At 48.4% G+C, this 14742-nt stretch overlaps 1 protein-coding gene and 1 long non-coding RNA gene across 7 annotated transcripts; one reads left to right on the top strand and one right to left on the bottom strand.

Annotated features, from left to right (window-relative positions):
- Nucleotides 1-295: 295 nt before the first annotated feature.
- On the bottom strand, nucleotides 296-10535 carry CHGB (chromogranin B). 5 transcript variants are annotated; one of them, XM_086879089.1, is made up of 5 exons: nucleotides 10399-10535; nucleotides 5521-5564; nucleotides 4230-4323; nucleotides 1763-3453; nucleotides 296-673 (listed from the first exon to the last, which is right to left on the bottom strand). In XM_086879089.1, exons 1-5 carry the CDS (start codon nucleotides 10427-10429, stop codon nucleotides 590-592), a joined length of 1944 nt encoding a protein of 647 aa, XP_086735215.1. In that variant the 5' UTR covers nucleotides 10430-10535; the 3' UTR covers nucleotides 296-589. The 5 variants fall into 5 exon arrangements, with proteins under 5 accessions (XP_086735215.1, XP_086735218.1, XP_086735217.1 ...); XM_086879092.1 differs by lacking the exon at nucleotides 10399-10535 and adding an exon at nucleotides 9614-9811; XM_086879091.1 differs by lacking the exon at nucleotides 10399-10535 and adding an exon at nucleotides 9565-9642.
- On the top strand, nucleotides 9284-12804 carry LOC147655121 (uncharacterized). Of its 2 annotated transcripts, none has more exons than XR_015283816.1 (3): nucleotides 9284-9710; nucleotides 10209-12088; nucleotides 12185-12804. It is a non-coding gene; the product is annotated as an uncharacterized LOC147655121 (long non-coding RNA). The 2 variants fall into 2 exon arrangements; XR_015283817.1 differs by having other exon boundaries at nucleotides 9284-9739; nucleotides 10209-11893.
- The last annotated feature ends 1938 nt before the right edge of the window (nucleotides 12805-14742 follow it).

Below are 14742 nucleotides of genomic sequence, written 5' to 3'. Positions count from 1 at the left end.
GGATCAAAGCCAAAGTGGTTCCATTTCACCAGCAGTGACACTGACACAGTCTCCACTCTGCATCCCACTTTTCAAACGTGCCATAATCCTTGATCAATGCAGTAAAAATAAGTAAGGAAACAAGAAATAAATCATTATTGAGATTTCAAATTCCTTCTTCCCTCTATTGCAAACAAAATGCACACAGATGAGCTCCTTGTAACTTTGAAAAGACAGTGGTGGAGGACCCCTATTTTGTGCACAATCTACACACCTGATCCAGCTCACCCCATCAGCCACATGAACAAAGAGAAGGTTTGGTCCAAGATCAATGGTTTTTATTATTGCAAACTCAGACAAATATATTCCTGAAGAACACTAACACAATTATCTCCAAAAGCATATTAAAAATACCTGCCCACATGAAAGGTTATATTACTAAAATTCATGCCATTCAGGTCTCAGGAGCATAACAGCAAATTAAAGACACTTTCAGCTGTGTAAATCACTACACGAGAGTGGACAGTGAATAGAATTTCCTGGGTTTAGGGCAAACAACAATCCAGTGGCAGTGAATTTACCACAGAACACGGGCAGCACGAGGACACCTTCAGCCTCTCCTGAGGCTGTTGATCTTCTCTGCTATGTTCTGCAGCTCCAGATCCATGGTGGCCAAGTTTTCCAGCTGCTTTTCCTGTGAAAACAGAGAGCATTTTACCCATCATTGTTAGCACTGGCAAATGTTTTGTTTCATGGAAAGGAGAGGAAAAGCCATTTCTGAGGCAGAGTCTGTCCTGCCCCTGCCCAGTCCCTGAGCAGAGCAGGTGTAAACAGGAGTGCAGCAAATACCTGGGAGATCGGTGAAATTCCCTGCTTTGGATTGAACTGAGGCTGGGGAAAGCATCAAAATTTTAAATTCTGAGAGCTGGCTCCAATTAGAGCCTCGCCTTTGTAGATTTCAAGCACCATTAGCAGTGGTGGCCTCCTGCCATGTCACAGGTGCAGGTGCTGTCCCTGCGAGCTCCCACAGCAAGCACAGTGTGCAGCAAGGGCACAGAGCAGCAGAAGCTTTATGCAGCCAATTCTTTACCATGATGACTCGTCACCACCAATTAACATCTGCATAAATCAGTGCCCAGCCTGCACTGCTCCCAGCACAGCTCTGTGCCGTGCAGAACTGTGACACACACGAGGAGCTCTGGCTGATGGGAGCTAACTGATGGGTGTGGGCTCGGTTTTCCTGGATGCTGGAGCAGAACAGGAAGTCCAACAACAAAAAAAGAGGATTCACTATGTGTGAACTGCACATATGAACTGGACTTACAGGTGCAATGCAGGTTCTGTTCTGCAATTCCAGCTGGGAAGTTCATGGGCAGCTGATTTCCCTCTAAACACCCAACTCACTTTTCAGCTCTGTATTTTAAACAGCCTCACAGCACAAGTGGTGCTTGTCAGCTCCCCCTCTGCTCCTGCTGCAATGGCACCTTTGTTTTGTCAGTTTGTACAGCCTCCAGGGAGAGGCAGGGCCCAAAGAAGAATAAAACCTTTCCCTTCCTGCCTTGCAGCAGATAGGAGCTGTGTCTTTATCCCATGAACTGTGCCCTGTGGTAGTTCAGCCAACTCAAAGTTCCACAAAGAAAGCAGATTTTTAAATCACTGAAGATCTCTCAAAATGTGACTTCATCTTGTTGTGTTTTTCTGTGTACAGTTTCCCAGCTACCTTGGGAATGGATTTGGAAATGTGCTCCCCCCAAGCTTTTCAGAGGAACTGCCGTGCACTTACCTCCTCTTCCGTCAGGGGCCTCTGGCTTAGGCTCCTTCTGTCATTCCCAGCTACGTGACGTTTCTTCAGGTCTTCTCCAGAGCTGTACAGTTCTGGGAGTTCAGCTGACTTCTTCCTGTAGTTCAGAAGCTGTGCAAGTTGATCCATCTTGTTGTACTGCCTTTCCACACCGTATCCGTTTGTTTTGCCAGGATTCCTCTTCTCGGTGCGCCTGTGGTTCAGAGCACTCTGGATCTGCTTTTCTGACCACCACTCATAGTCATTGTATTCAGGGAAAAGGCTCTTCTCACTCAGGGTGGGCCTGCCTTCCTCCCTGCCCTCCAGAAGCTGCTCCCCTGCACCGTCCCTTTTGTCCAAGTGCTGGCTTTTCCACCACAGCAGTGGGTAGAAAGGCCTGTAGGATGCTGCAGTTCTCTTCTCTTTCTCTGCAGGGAGATGGCCTCTATATTCTTCCCTCTCTGCAAATCTTTCCTCCTCTTCATTTTCCACCTGGTCACTGCTGTGATGCTTCTTTTCCACCACCTCCTCCTCCTCCAGGCTGTCCTCAGTGCTGTAGTGCCTCCTGGCCTGCCCCTGGTGCTCCCGAGCATGGGCCTTCTGTGACCCTTCCTCTTCCCTGCTCCGGAAGCGCGGTCTCCCTCCGACACGACGCTGCTTCTCCTTGCTGAGAATCCTGTCCAGCCCTTCCTCATTTTCATCAGCAAGGTACATCCTCCCCTCAGAACGGTGTGATCCGTCGTGGTGTCTCCTCTCCTCACGCCACTTCTCTTCGCTCTCCTCACTGTGGTGGTGCCTCTTGTTTTCCTCTTCCCTGCTCTCCTGGCTCTGCTGCCAGCTGTCCCTGTGCTCCTCGCTGCCCTGCCCTGCAGGCCTCTCCTCCTGCAGCTCCTCAGGCCCACGGCTCCCAGCAGAGCCACCCTTCTCCTCAGACTCTTCCTGATGTTTCTGACGGTGCTTCCACTGCCCCCAGAGATTGGCCTCCCCTGGGTGTGATCCCCCCGCTGGTTCCCCCCTCTCACCACCACGGCCCCTCTTCTCTTCATAGGAGTCACCCGCTCTGTGCTTCCCACGATAACCTTTGGGTTTGTAGGGCTCCTTCCTCTCCTCTCTTTCTTCACTCTCCTCAGATTCTTCACGCTCCTGCTGGTGAGAGAAACCACGTTCCTGAGACTCACGGTGGTATTTCTCACTCCTTTCTTCCTCTCCCTCTTCACCTTCCCGAATTTGTTTGTAAGGGCTCTGCACTCCCTCCTCCAGGTGCCAGTGGCCCCTGGGGCTCTGATCATTCCCACCACGGAGCTCATCCATGCTCATGCCCTCAGAGTGGGACTTCTTGGTGAGAACAGCAGCCTCTACATCTTCACAACACTTGCCCTCTTTGCTCTCCTCCTCACTGTGGTAATTCCTCTCCTCCTCTCTCCCCATTTCCTGGTAGTGCTTCTTTTCTTCCCTGTGAAGTGTCTCGTCCTGAGCAGGTGTGTGGTGCCCAGCCTCCTCTTCCTTGCTTTTACCTTCCTCACGAGCGAGTTTCTCCTCATCACCTCCTTCCATGTACATTTTGGATTCCTCTTCTGCCTGCCTTTGCTCTTTCTCCACACTCCCAGCAGGATGTTTTTCGGTCTCTGCTGGGTCTTTGGGATGCCTCGCTTCAGGCTGTATGTTTTCACTCCTCTCTCTGTCATCTTTATCACCTACAGTAACAAAAGAAGCATCATGGAGCAATCCAATCCTCCCCTGAAGTGATTTCAAAGAGATGACTTGGCTTCCCAAAGCATCATGGAAATTCAGACAGAATTGATTTCTTAATTCTGATTTTAAAATCATTTGTTTGCTACTATTTTGTATGGCTGCCTGGAAAAAGAGTAACTAATTAACACCACTTAATTAGGCATTTTACAGGTTACCCTGGAATTTCCAGAATAATTTTCCTTCTTTGGCTTTTTTTGTGGTCGCATTTTTAGTATTCAATCAAGCTAGCTCTCATTCCCATTAAAAATTAGTGGGATCTGAGGTTGTGTTCAGTTCTTTGAATGACAGACCTGGCCCATCACAGATGATTATTCACAATTAAATACAACCATCTATTCCAAGCTACCCAAGAACACCAGAGATTTTTTATCAAATTTTAAAAGCTTTTTTTTTTTTAATTGACTGAAAAAATATCAAAGAAATCTGATGATTTGCAATAGTTATGCTTCATCTTCTCAGGTTACCTAAAGAGTTTGTCAAGTCCTCTCAGACCCTCCAGGTGGCTCAAGGAGAGGGCCACAAGTGTTGGCCAAGAATCCCTGACAATTTCCAGGTCAGGCTGTTTGTTCCCTCAGCAAGACAGACTGAACAGAAGGAAACCAGAATTCTGGCACTGAAATCACACAGGCTGAGGTAACAGTTCACCAGCTCCAGCACCAGAGAGAAAATGAGAGATGCACCGAATTCCTTTCCTAAGTTCAGATCACGTTGTACTTACTCTTCTTCAGGATTTCTTTGCATTCAGGATTAATGGGGGGTGCATTGGGCTTAGACAGAGCGTTGGACAGGACCTCCACTATGCACCGGGTTACCTGCAAGGGACAGAACAGGAGAGAAAATCCTCATGGCAAAAATGGAAACTTTACTTCTGACCCAGCTGGTAGAAAAGCCTGTTTGAGATCAGAGTTCAGGCTACTGTTAATGAGTTTTGAGTAATCCTGTGCATCTGGGCTTTGCCCCTCACTCCTGTACCAGTAGGAAGAGAACAGACAGGCCTTTTCATCTCCCCTTTTGTTTGCAGAGGTAAGGGGCTCCTTTTGCACCTTTTTAAATATTAAATACCCTACTCAGTACAGGAGAGTAAAACAACACATGGCAAGACACCCTATGAAATAAACAGACACAACACACATTCAAAGTATGAGGATTATCCCGTAGGATCTGTCCAAATGAGGATCCTGCAAAGGCACTTTGGACTGCCAATACACTAAAACACCTCTATGTCCTCTGTAAGGGATACAATCCACACCTTTACACGTGTGTGGGCTCTAAGTCCTGCCTGGATTTTAGCAGTGAACATTCAACTGGATTGTCTGGAAGCAGAGAAAATGGATTGATTTAGGAAATCCACACAATGTGCTCTAATTCTAAGAACTACCAAAGTATCTCCTGTGTATGAAATGATTTTCAAGAGCTGAAGTTGTTGGTGAGAACAAGTGCTCCTGTTTGCTGGGGGTACAAGAGCTGACAATCTGTGGGGATCACTGGGAGGAGACAATGAAACATTTATAGAGCCATTTATCTTTTAACCACTTTTGGTTATTACCAGGTGTTTGCTGATCTCAATGATCGCAGCAACAACCAGTGCAGGGGGTCTGGGGGCAACTGATTGTATTTGTTTAATCACACAGGGTAAGATCTCTTTCCAAAGCAGGAGAGGAAGGACTAATCAGAAAGTCTGTTACACAGTTGGTAACTGAAGGTATTTCACCTTTCCCTGAAGTTGTCAGTACAAGAACATGTACTGAGCACAATTTCTGATCGCTTCTCAAGCAGCTGTACAATGCAGAGCTTGTGCACTGACACTGACACAAGAGCCAGCTCCCATTTCCACCGAGGTGCAGACAGGCACCTCCTGACAGCTAAAGGCACCCCGAGTTCCATGTCAGCCATCAGCTTTTAAAAATGTACCCTCAGGAAAAAACATGAAGCACTGCCCTGAGAGTTTAAAGAAATGGAGAACACATCACTGGTATTTTCTGAGGTTGGTTTGACAAGCAGCTACTCACCATTTCTTCAGTATGGTCTTTTTCCACTGGAACTGCACTGGCACCTGAAAGAAAAACCAATTATTAGAAGACTCATTAATACAAGCATCACTGACAGGAGTCCTCAGTCAAATAGGTCTGATGAGACAGCTTGAGTTTTGGGTTGGCAGCCAACTAAACCAGGCACATTCCACATTAAATCTTTCCTTATTTGGATGGAAAAGCCATGTAAAATTGAGGCACAGTACAAGAGAAGAGGCATGGTAACACTTGTAGCACTAAAATAATATACACCAAGAATAACCCCACCCACAAAAACTGCAACACTAAAGAAAGCCACGCTGAAATTCCAAAGTGGAACTTCAAATCAGGTCCTTATGTAGCTGCACCTGCTTGATGGTAAAAAGAAAATCAAACCCAACAAGCGAGGCCTGTTTGCACCCCCAGAATCTTTCAGCTTATGAAGAAGCTCTAGGTGCATCCCCTGCCAACAGCAGACTATTCTTCAAGACTCTAAAGCAGCTACTGTCCCAGTCCTGCTGGAGAAATACTGTCTCACTTGGAGGTGGCTCCTGGAAGGATGGAAAGAGCCAGAAGGGACAGGAAAATTTCCATTCACTGAGTGGTCCATTATCATTGCAAGAAATAAACAAAACCCCCTCAAATCTCAGTGGAAAACTACTCTGGCAGGAAGCAGTACAACCCATCCCTCTCTCTCTCTGCCCTGAGGACACGTGGGATAGCTCACACTCCTTACACCAGTTCTACTGTACCTGGGCCAAGGAACTTGCTTTAGGAAAGAAGCCACTGCCAATAAAACCTCCGAGCTGCCTTATTTTGCCATCACTGCTGCAATGTCTCCAGCTGGTTAATGAGCTTGGCTGCTGTGTGTTATTAATAAACTGTGTCAATTCCCATCCACCTGGAGGTTTCCAGGAGTGAGGTTCAGCACCGCTGCCAGCCACACAGGGGTGTGAGGAAGCACTCCTGGGCCTGTTGAATCCTGGCTCTGCAAGCCTCCCACACTGTGCAGAACCACAGCACACAAACACACAGCTTGGGGCGCAGCTCTGAAGTCCTTACAAGGGTCAGGAGAGTCCTAAACACAACCATGACCTCAGACTGGCTGGGTCAGTGAGAGACCTCCTGAAACAGAGGAACACGTAGCACACCATGTAGATAAAGGAGGTCAGTTTTACCTCTCAGCATCAGGAGAATGAACACCACCCCAAGGAAGACAGGAGCATGTAGCCTTACACTATTTAAAGCAGCACAACCTTTATTCTCTGTGCTGGCAGAGGAAGCAGACGTCCCCTGGAGCACTGACTCAGAGTATAATAGCTGAGCATCATACAATAATGACTCCTGGTATTTCTGTGCTCTCCCCCAAACACATATGTGAGGATGTGCTTCTCCAGCCTCCACCCCTTCCCTGCCTATACCAGTGCCATCAGAGAAGGGAACCCACACAAGGAGAGCACAGAAGGGATTCCCCTAAAATAGCACTGCATCCCTCCCCCAGCATTCCCCCGGAGTGCCAGGTGGTGTGTGAGGGGAGATGGTGCCGCACAGAGCCAACCCTCTCCCTGTCTCTGGCGCTCAGCGCTGCCTGAGGCAGGCTCCGAGCTCCCTGACTGACCCAGTGAGCAAACAATGACCACACTGCTGCAGCCCACCCTGCTGTGCATGGAGGAGCAGGATGGACGTACATGGGGACAGCAGACAAAGCCCCTTCCACTAAAAAAAAAGTGCTGTTCTTAAAAAAGACATTCTCTCAATCCCACAGGTGTTGGGGATGCTGCTCTTACAGCAGGAGCTGCTCCCGGTCTCCACTCACATGTGAGCACAGGTATGAGCCCCTCCACTGCCTCCTCTTGGGGAGGCTCCTCTGCTCCTCCAGCCCCTGAGAACACCTGGGCAAACATCTGATTTTGTCCTTTTAGTGACGCAGCCACAGGACATCACCTGTGAGTGACACCCGGGGGATGTGATAAAGCACAGAGCAGACAAACTCCTGGACATCTCCTACTTCAGGGGGTGTCCTGAGTGCTGTCAGTGGCACAGGAAGACAAAGTCAGGTTGTACCCACTGCCTTTGCTGTGTCATTCAAAAGCTCAGAAGAGCTTGGTTCACAGTGAAAGCCAGCATGGACAGAGAGGGAGCATCATAACAACGTCAGGAGAACCAAATGGTATTGGACATATGTCGCATTAACCTGCCTGGAGAAACAGAATGAGCCTCCAATCCATGCCAGAGCCTGAAATAACACACTGAGGCAGCTGCTCTGCCAGGAAGGCAGTGGGGAGCCAGCAATGCCCCACTTTTCCCAGCTGCTGGCAGTGCCAGCCCACGCCAGCCGGAGAGAGCTCCCTTGGGGCCACCTGCCACCTGAAGGTGCTGGCCAGCAGGGCTGCCTCCCTCTGCACTGTCACCTGTGTGACACCCTGACAGGGACAGCAGGGTCAGGCAGCAGGGCACCCACCCATGGGCTTGCAGGAACACAGCAGATGGGAGCACTGCGGGGTCCCAGAGCAGAGCACACAGCCAGAGCACGTGGCAGAATGGGAACCTTGCACCTGAACACACAGCAGGAGACAAAGCACAGCCCCACGGAGCAAAGCTGAGCCCTGGCTCTGCTTTACCCTCCTGAACCAAGTCTGCCCAGGCAGTTACGATCAGACACTTTGATTTTGCCTAAGTGCTGAGAGTTGATGGATACCATGAAAAATGATAAATGCAGGACAAATTCACAGGGTTTTTACTTGCATCTCCAAGATTAGAACAGATCTTGGGGTGGGTCCCTGATGAAATCCCCACATGGCTTTGTTTCATCAGTGCAGATGACTCAGTGCAGTGTCATTCCTCATCAAAATGTCAGTGTCTTCCTAGGCAGGATCACTGAAATTTAGGCATATTGATTCGCAGGACTACTAGAAAGTTCTTGAAGTTAATGTTTAACCAATTCAACATTTGAAAGCACTACAGCCACAAAGGATGTAAAGAAGTACCTGATCTGTTTGATGGTATGAAAAACAAAATATATTTGGTAGTGAACCCCCATAGAATCTATGGTATAAGTGTGCTGGGGTCTGTCCTCCTGTATTCCACCCTCCCTCTTTGATTTCAATAAAGGCACTTGAAGGCAGTCAACTTCCTCACACTCTTTGTTGGAGTCAGAAGCGTGAAGACTTCTTACAGACCTAAAGCCAAAATACCCAACCCAGAACGACACCGATTCTTTCAAGCAATAATGTCAGCATGCATAAAACACTCCGGAGCCAAGCCACCACCTCATTCTATTGTGTTTAGGGTTCATTTCACGGCGGGGTTTTAGCATTAAACGCCGCGTGCAAATAAAAAAAATAAAAAATCCTATCAGTGAAACCTGCAGAGCCGCTACTTTGCCATCACCTCCCGCTGGCAAAAACCCAGCAGCACCCTTGGAACGAAACGGCACCGAGAAGTCTTTGTGCAGAGATGCTGCACTGGGATAGAAATAAAGGCGGAGCAGGCGGGGAGCTCTCGCCCAGCGCCATCCCCACCGCCCCTTCCCTGCGGAGCCCCTCCATCCCTGCCCCGCTCCCTGCGGGGCTGTGTCCCGGCCGCTCCCCGCCTTTCCCCGCGGGATGCGCCCCTGCCCCGCTCACCTGCCAGGGCGGCGGCCGCCAGGAGGGCGAGCAGCGCCCGCGGCCCCATGCTCGGCTCTGCCGGGCTGCGCTGGGCTGGGCTGGGCTGCGCTCGGCGGCTCCGGCGCGGTTTAAAAGGGGATGGGGGCGGAGGAGACGGGCGGGGGGCCCCGCCGGGAGCTGCGTCACTGCGAGCCCCCGGGGGCGGTACCGGCACCGCCGCCACCCCCGTCCTGTCCTCCCCGCTCGGCCCCGGCCGCCCCCTCCCCTCCCCTCCCCTCCCGGGCAGAGCAACTTTCTCACACGCTGGGCAAGCCGAGCTGCATTTCCCTTCCTCGGCAGCTACCGCAGCCGCCCTTCCTGCCCTCCCCAATACTTCCAAGACCCCTGTGCATCCCCCCCCGCCCCGCAGGAAAGGGGGGAAGCGGGGCTTCCCTGCCTCTTTCTCCAGCTCAGAGGATGCGGGATCATCCTTAGGTCTTTCCCACCGTCAGAGGATGCCGAGCCTCTGCCTAAGGGAGGAGGTGCCGTGACCCATCCCTCTTAAACAGCTTCCACGGTCTTTTCCCACCGAAGCCTCTTCAGGTGCTGCCGCAGCCTTTTCTTCCTGCAAGGTTTTTGTCCCTTCCCCTCCCCTCACTGCTCCCTCCTCTCACAGCCTCCCCCTACCCAGTACACCCAGACCCAGAGGACGGCTGGGAAGTAATCCCAGTATTTCTGTCACCTGGGGAGGGAATGAGACGCAGTATTCCCCAGGAGCTCTACCGGGGAAATCACTGCTCTCAGCATCCATCTCCACAGGCAAGCCTCTCATTTACTGTGATGATGCTCTGGGGAGCCAGGGGAAGCGTACCGAGATCAAGTTTTACATCGTTTCCTTTAACAGCCCCCGCTGTCCCAATTAGCCCTTAGTGGAATAAAAAGCTTAAATGACAAGTTAAAACGAGGTCTCCATAGAGGAAGCCTGAATGTTCCACCCGGTTCCCTTCAGGGCCAGGCAAAGACCAGAAGTCCTTTTGGTTTTCATTAACCCTCAGAGGGCCATCTCGTGTATTTTCAGTTTCCTCTTTTGTTTGTCTTCAGAGCCAAGCAGATGGCCCTCTAATTGCCAGCGTTCCTGGAGGACAATGGATCTACACATCAAGTTGGCAGTTCCCTCTGTTATCATTCTGTGTGCCATTCTATTGTCCATTAACAATGGCAAGCTGCTACAACCACACAGCCTTTAAAGACAGAAAACAGGGCACAAGCGCAGCGCTCAGATCAAACTCACCAGCAGCTTCATCGGTGTATAATGGAAGCATAAAGGAATTCCAGCTCCATTCGAAGCCTGCTCCAGAAGACAGCCAGGAGGAGACGCCAGGAGGCAAAGCCAGACACCTCGTTCACCTTGCATTCAGTTTACAATTTCTGCAAAATAACAGAACTCAGTCACCTGGCCACCGTGGAAGGCAAACCATCTGCAACACCTCCCGACCTCCCCTCCTGCATGCTGCTCCTGTACTGCCCCATCTCCACAGGCAGATGCTTCTTTGGAAATGTCCAGCCTTGGCTTTGGGAAGTCAAGAGCCTCTTTCAAAAGGCTTGACAAACTTCCCTGGCTCCAAGGCCCCCACGTCCTCTCCTGTCTGAGTGAGGATTCAGCCTGGCCTCAACCTCTTCAGCTGCTCATGAGAAAGAATTCTAAGTGAGCCATTTGCCTTTTATGTGTTCTCTGCTTCTGCAGGCACATAAATAGCATGTTTTGCCATTAGTTACGGCAGGGTCTCCGTGGGAGCACCTGCACAGCTTCAGATTCCATCAGGTTCGGGGTTACAAAGATTTGCAAGTGTTGCAGGAGGTCCCTGACAGGAGTAGGGGCAGAACTGGCTGGAGTGTATCCAACTCAGTCTTCAGGGTAGGATTCCAAAACAGGATCCCACAGACTTTTTTTGCCAGCCTGAGCATCCAAGCATCTTCCCACAGTTAATTAAGTCAGGCTCTATTTTCAAAGCAGCGTCACTTCACATGGACTTTTGCAGTCAGGTATCAAGTGGGGTGAGTTTCTCTGCAGATCAGGAGAGAGCTGTGACTGCACTAAATCAGGATTACTGCAGGCAAAGGCACATTTCATTTGATCAGCTGTGAAAGGCACACCCCAACCTCCTTTCTCAGATGTGTCAGTACTCTGACTGCAGTGACATCCACGCCTCACAATGTTGTGGCAATCTATTGCTCTATGAATAAACACTATTTATCCTGTGGGGTTCTCTCAAATACAAACGCTTTTAAAAATTACACATTTGGCTGATGCTAGAAGCTGGAACTTCAAAGAATGACAAGCAAATTTCTGTGCCTGAGCTCCTTCTAAATCGAGAAGAAACTGCATGAGGAATATGAGGATTGCTCTACTAATTAGCTGTGCTAGTGGGGACCGTCTTTATTCTTGGATGCCAATTAGTTTTCATGGCATTAAAATACTGCAGCCCATTTCATGGACAAACTCATCTCTTTCATTCAGCTAAGAGGATGGGTCTGGAGACAGACAATTGCACCTAAAGGCCACCAGTTTCACTAACAGAACCAAAGTCCTTTCAGAAACCCCAGTGCTGATTGCAACGTAAGGGATGATGGAGCTGCACAGCTGATACATTTTTGGGTCATTCTTCCACAAAAGTGAAACATGACTGTCACCACCTGTGGCCTTAGCACAGGGTACCAATGGCCAGCAAACAGAGCTGCAGCTGAGAGACCCTGTGTGCTACACAGGGGTGATTTCTGTAGCATGGGTAAACACATATATATTTTTTTTCCCCCTGTATTTATATAGCAGGTCACACTGTGGAGTTTTATTCATGCCACATGCTCTTAGGCAGTGCAGAAACAGCTGCTAGAAACTGACTTCTAGTCCTTAGGGTCAAAAGATTTTCTTCATTAAAAAATCAGAAGAATTTACAGGATGTTTTTGCTTAAGAACCTTAAAAGTTGAGTCCAACTCTTCTTGAATTGTTTTCCTTAGTCTTCTTTTTTTTAAAAAAAGCAAATTTTCTTCACTTGTAACCTTCTTCTCTTCCATGCAGGATCCTTCTAGCTCCTGTTCTTCAGTGATGTATCTATGCCACAGCAAAGAGGCCAAATATTATACAGCCAAACTGAAAAGAGGTTTAAAATAAGCCTACAAGGCATGTCATAACTGTTAAATTATATGAAAAATGCATGCACAGACCCTGCTGTGGTCTTCTGGAAAAAGCCCTGTGCTACCTGATATAAATCCTCAGGGCATCTGGATACAGGCCACAGAACAAAAGGAAAGAAATCACCAAACCCAAAACGAAGCCAAACCCAGAAGAGAGGTGAGAGAGGGAAGACCAGGTATAAACACAACCATTTCTCCAACATCCCAGGTTTTCCACAGAACACTTTCCCATATGCTGCTCACACATACCTCCCTCCCTAGTCATCCTTCTCTCAGTTTGTTCGCACAGATGGCAGAAAACTTGATAATGCTCTCATTCAAAAATAAGTTTAAAATAATAAACAAACAAACAAATGGCATGCTTTGGGGCCTAGGGGACAAAGGACAATTTTTCCATACTGCAGTCAGCATCAAATGCCACTTCCTAGGTCCTTTCCCAGTAGCAACTCACTGGCATTGCTTGCTCCAGGCAGTAAATGCAACTTAGCTCCTGCAATTCCACAGGTAAATGTCTCCATGGGAAAGATAACACTGATGGGAAACAACAGGCACATCTCCTCCTATAAGACAAAGTTGGAATTTGCCTAATAATGTGGGCACTACTGGGATTTTTAGTCATAAGAGACTTGATTGTTTCTGTGCTGCCTCTTCTCACCCGATTGTCTGTCAGAAAATGATCTGCTGGATTCCAAATCAAAACTGACCACTCCAGATGAATTTGTCATCAAACTAAAATGCAGCTTTTGGATCTTGAGCAGGGGCACAAGAAGCCCTGACATGATTACTCATGGCTTTACAAATCTGGCTATGACTAAACCTTCTCCCAGCCTCAGCTGCCACCAAATTGCCTTGCTGACAACAGAAGCAACCTCCACAGCCCCGGGCGCCTCCTCCTCTACAAGGGGGGAAGTAAGAGCATCCCAACACCCTCCTGACCAGACCAGGGCTCCTGGGCAATGAACAGTGCCCAAAAGCTGCCAACACATCTCTCTGGGCTGGCTTTTGGAGGATTAGCATCACTGCAGGACTGGAGTTCCCAGGCAGTTGATACCCAGAGAGCAGCCGGAGGTTGCTGGAGCATCTCACCCTGCACACCCAGGCTGAGCTGCACACCCAGGTGCTGCCCCAAAGAAAGTCTTTCATGAAACAACCCCTGCCCAACGCCCCCTGCCCTTTTTTCACTCACACTGGCTCATTAACCTCCTTGGTGAACTTTGGGGCCTCTGTAGTAGAACATAAGACAGGACAGAAATTTCTTCCAGCAAGCGAAATGTGGACTTAAGCCCTTGTATTTTGAGTACTGCTTGTCATTAAGCAAAAATGACCTTAATGGTTGCCTTTGCACTGCAAATAATTACATTTAGGCCATTAAATTGCCCCATTCAGTGTTTCTGCCTGCTTTTTGTCAACTGTGTATATTCCATTTAATATTTAAAGACTGGGGCACTACTCTGACTTATTTAGTAATTAATTTCTTTAAATATTTATAGCACTTTGACTCTCAGCAAGGGTTCTGTTTGGTAAGAACAATACTCTTCTGTGGTTGATAGTGTCATGGAAATTTCAGAGGCAAATTTCCATTTTGTAACAAAAAAAGCATATAGATTTCTGCAACAGATTGTAATGATTTCAGAATAAAGTTTTTATTACTGAACAATGTATGTACTGAAAAAAAAAATCCAATTATGCCCTTGCACATAATTGCAGACTGAAAACAGTGTTGAGGGATCTATTTTATGACAGCACTATTCACACAGCAACAGGAATTGCCCAAGAAATTTTCCATCACCTTTTTTTGAATCACCACTGGCACAGAGAACAAAACCCAACTGCAAAAACAGCAAAGGAAAGAGAGAGCAAAACCTACAAAATGCAGGAGGGTATTTTGCTAGCACCTCTGCCCCTCAAAATATCCTTTTTTCCTTTTGCAAATCCCAATTTTAAGACTTTTAGGCCCTTTGTGTGAAATGCTGTGTGCTTATAAGAAAAACTTAAAAGGCTTAAGCTTAAAGCCTTGGGAAATGAAAATACCAGACAGATGCTCCATCTGTGTAAATTTGTCCAGTAATCCTGATGGTGGGAAGGTGATCCAAACAGGAAAAGCAGGAAGAGACCTTGGAGGAGACTCTGCTGCCCTGGATATGAGAAAAAGCAAGCCATAGAGGGTGGCTGTGCCAGCATTCAGGTGAGGCACACTGAGCCTGCAGGTTGTCATGCCCTGGCTTTGGGAAAAATCAGCTGCAGAGGCACCCCGTGGGAATGGGAACAGGAGGAAGTGGCACAGGAACCAGCCTGATGCTTGTCCAGCACACCATTGCATTTTCAGCCTAATTCACTGCTGCCTTTGGAAAGACTCCCCCAGCCCCCAAAATAGCAGTCTGTCTCCTCATCCCAGAAGAGTTTTTTTTCCCTAGTAATTCACGTGCAACCAGTCTATTCTTG

Source organism: Cyanistes caeruleus, chromosome 2 (genome assembly GCF_971803275.1).
Source record: "Cyanistes caeruleus chromosome 2, bCyaCae1.hap1.1, whole genome shotgun sequence".
In the NCBI taxonomy this organism is placed as follows: Eukaryota; Metazoa; Chordata; class Aves; order Passeriformes; family Paridae; genus Cyanistes; species Cyanistes caeruleus.
The sequence above is the reverse complement of the archived record's forward strand: the minus strand, read 5'-3'. Positions and strand labels throughout refer to the sequence as shown.

Coding starts and splice junctions, on each gene's coding strand:
- CHGB (XM_023917555.2), bottom strand. CDS start 8,331: ATGAAACAAAGCCATGTGGGGATTTCATCAGGGACCCACCCCAAGATC. Junction 5,565..8,261: donor TTCTAATCTTGGAGATGCAA/GTAAAAACCCTG, acceptor TTTTTCTTTCAG/GTGCCAGTGCAGTTCCAGTG. Junction 674..1,762: donor GGCCCCTGACGGAAGAGGAG/GTAAGTGCACGG, acceptor CTGTTTTCACAG/GAAAAGCAGCTGGAAAACTT.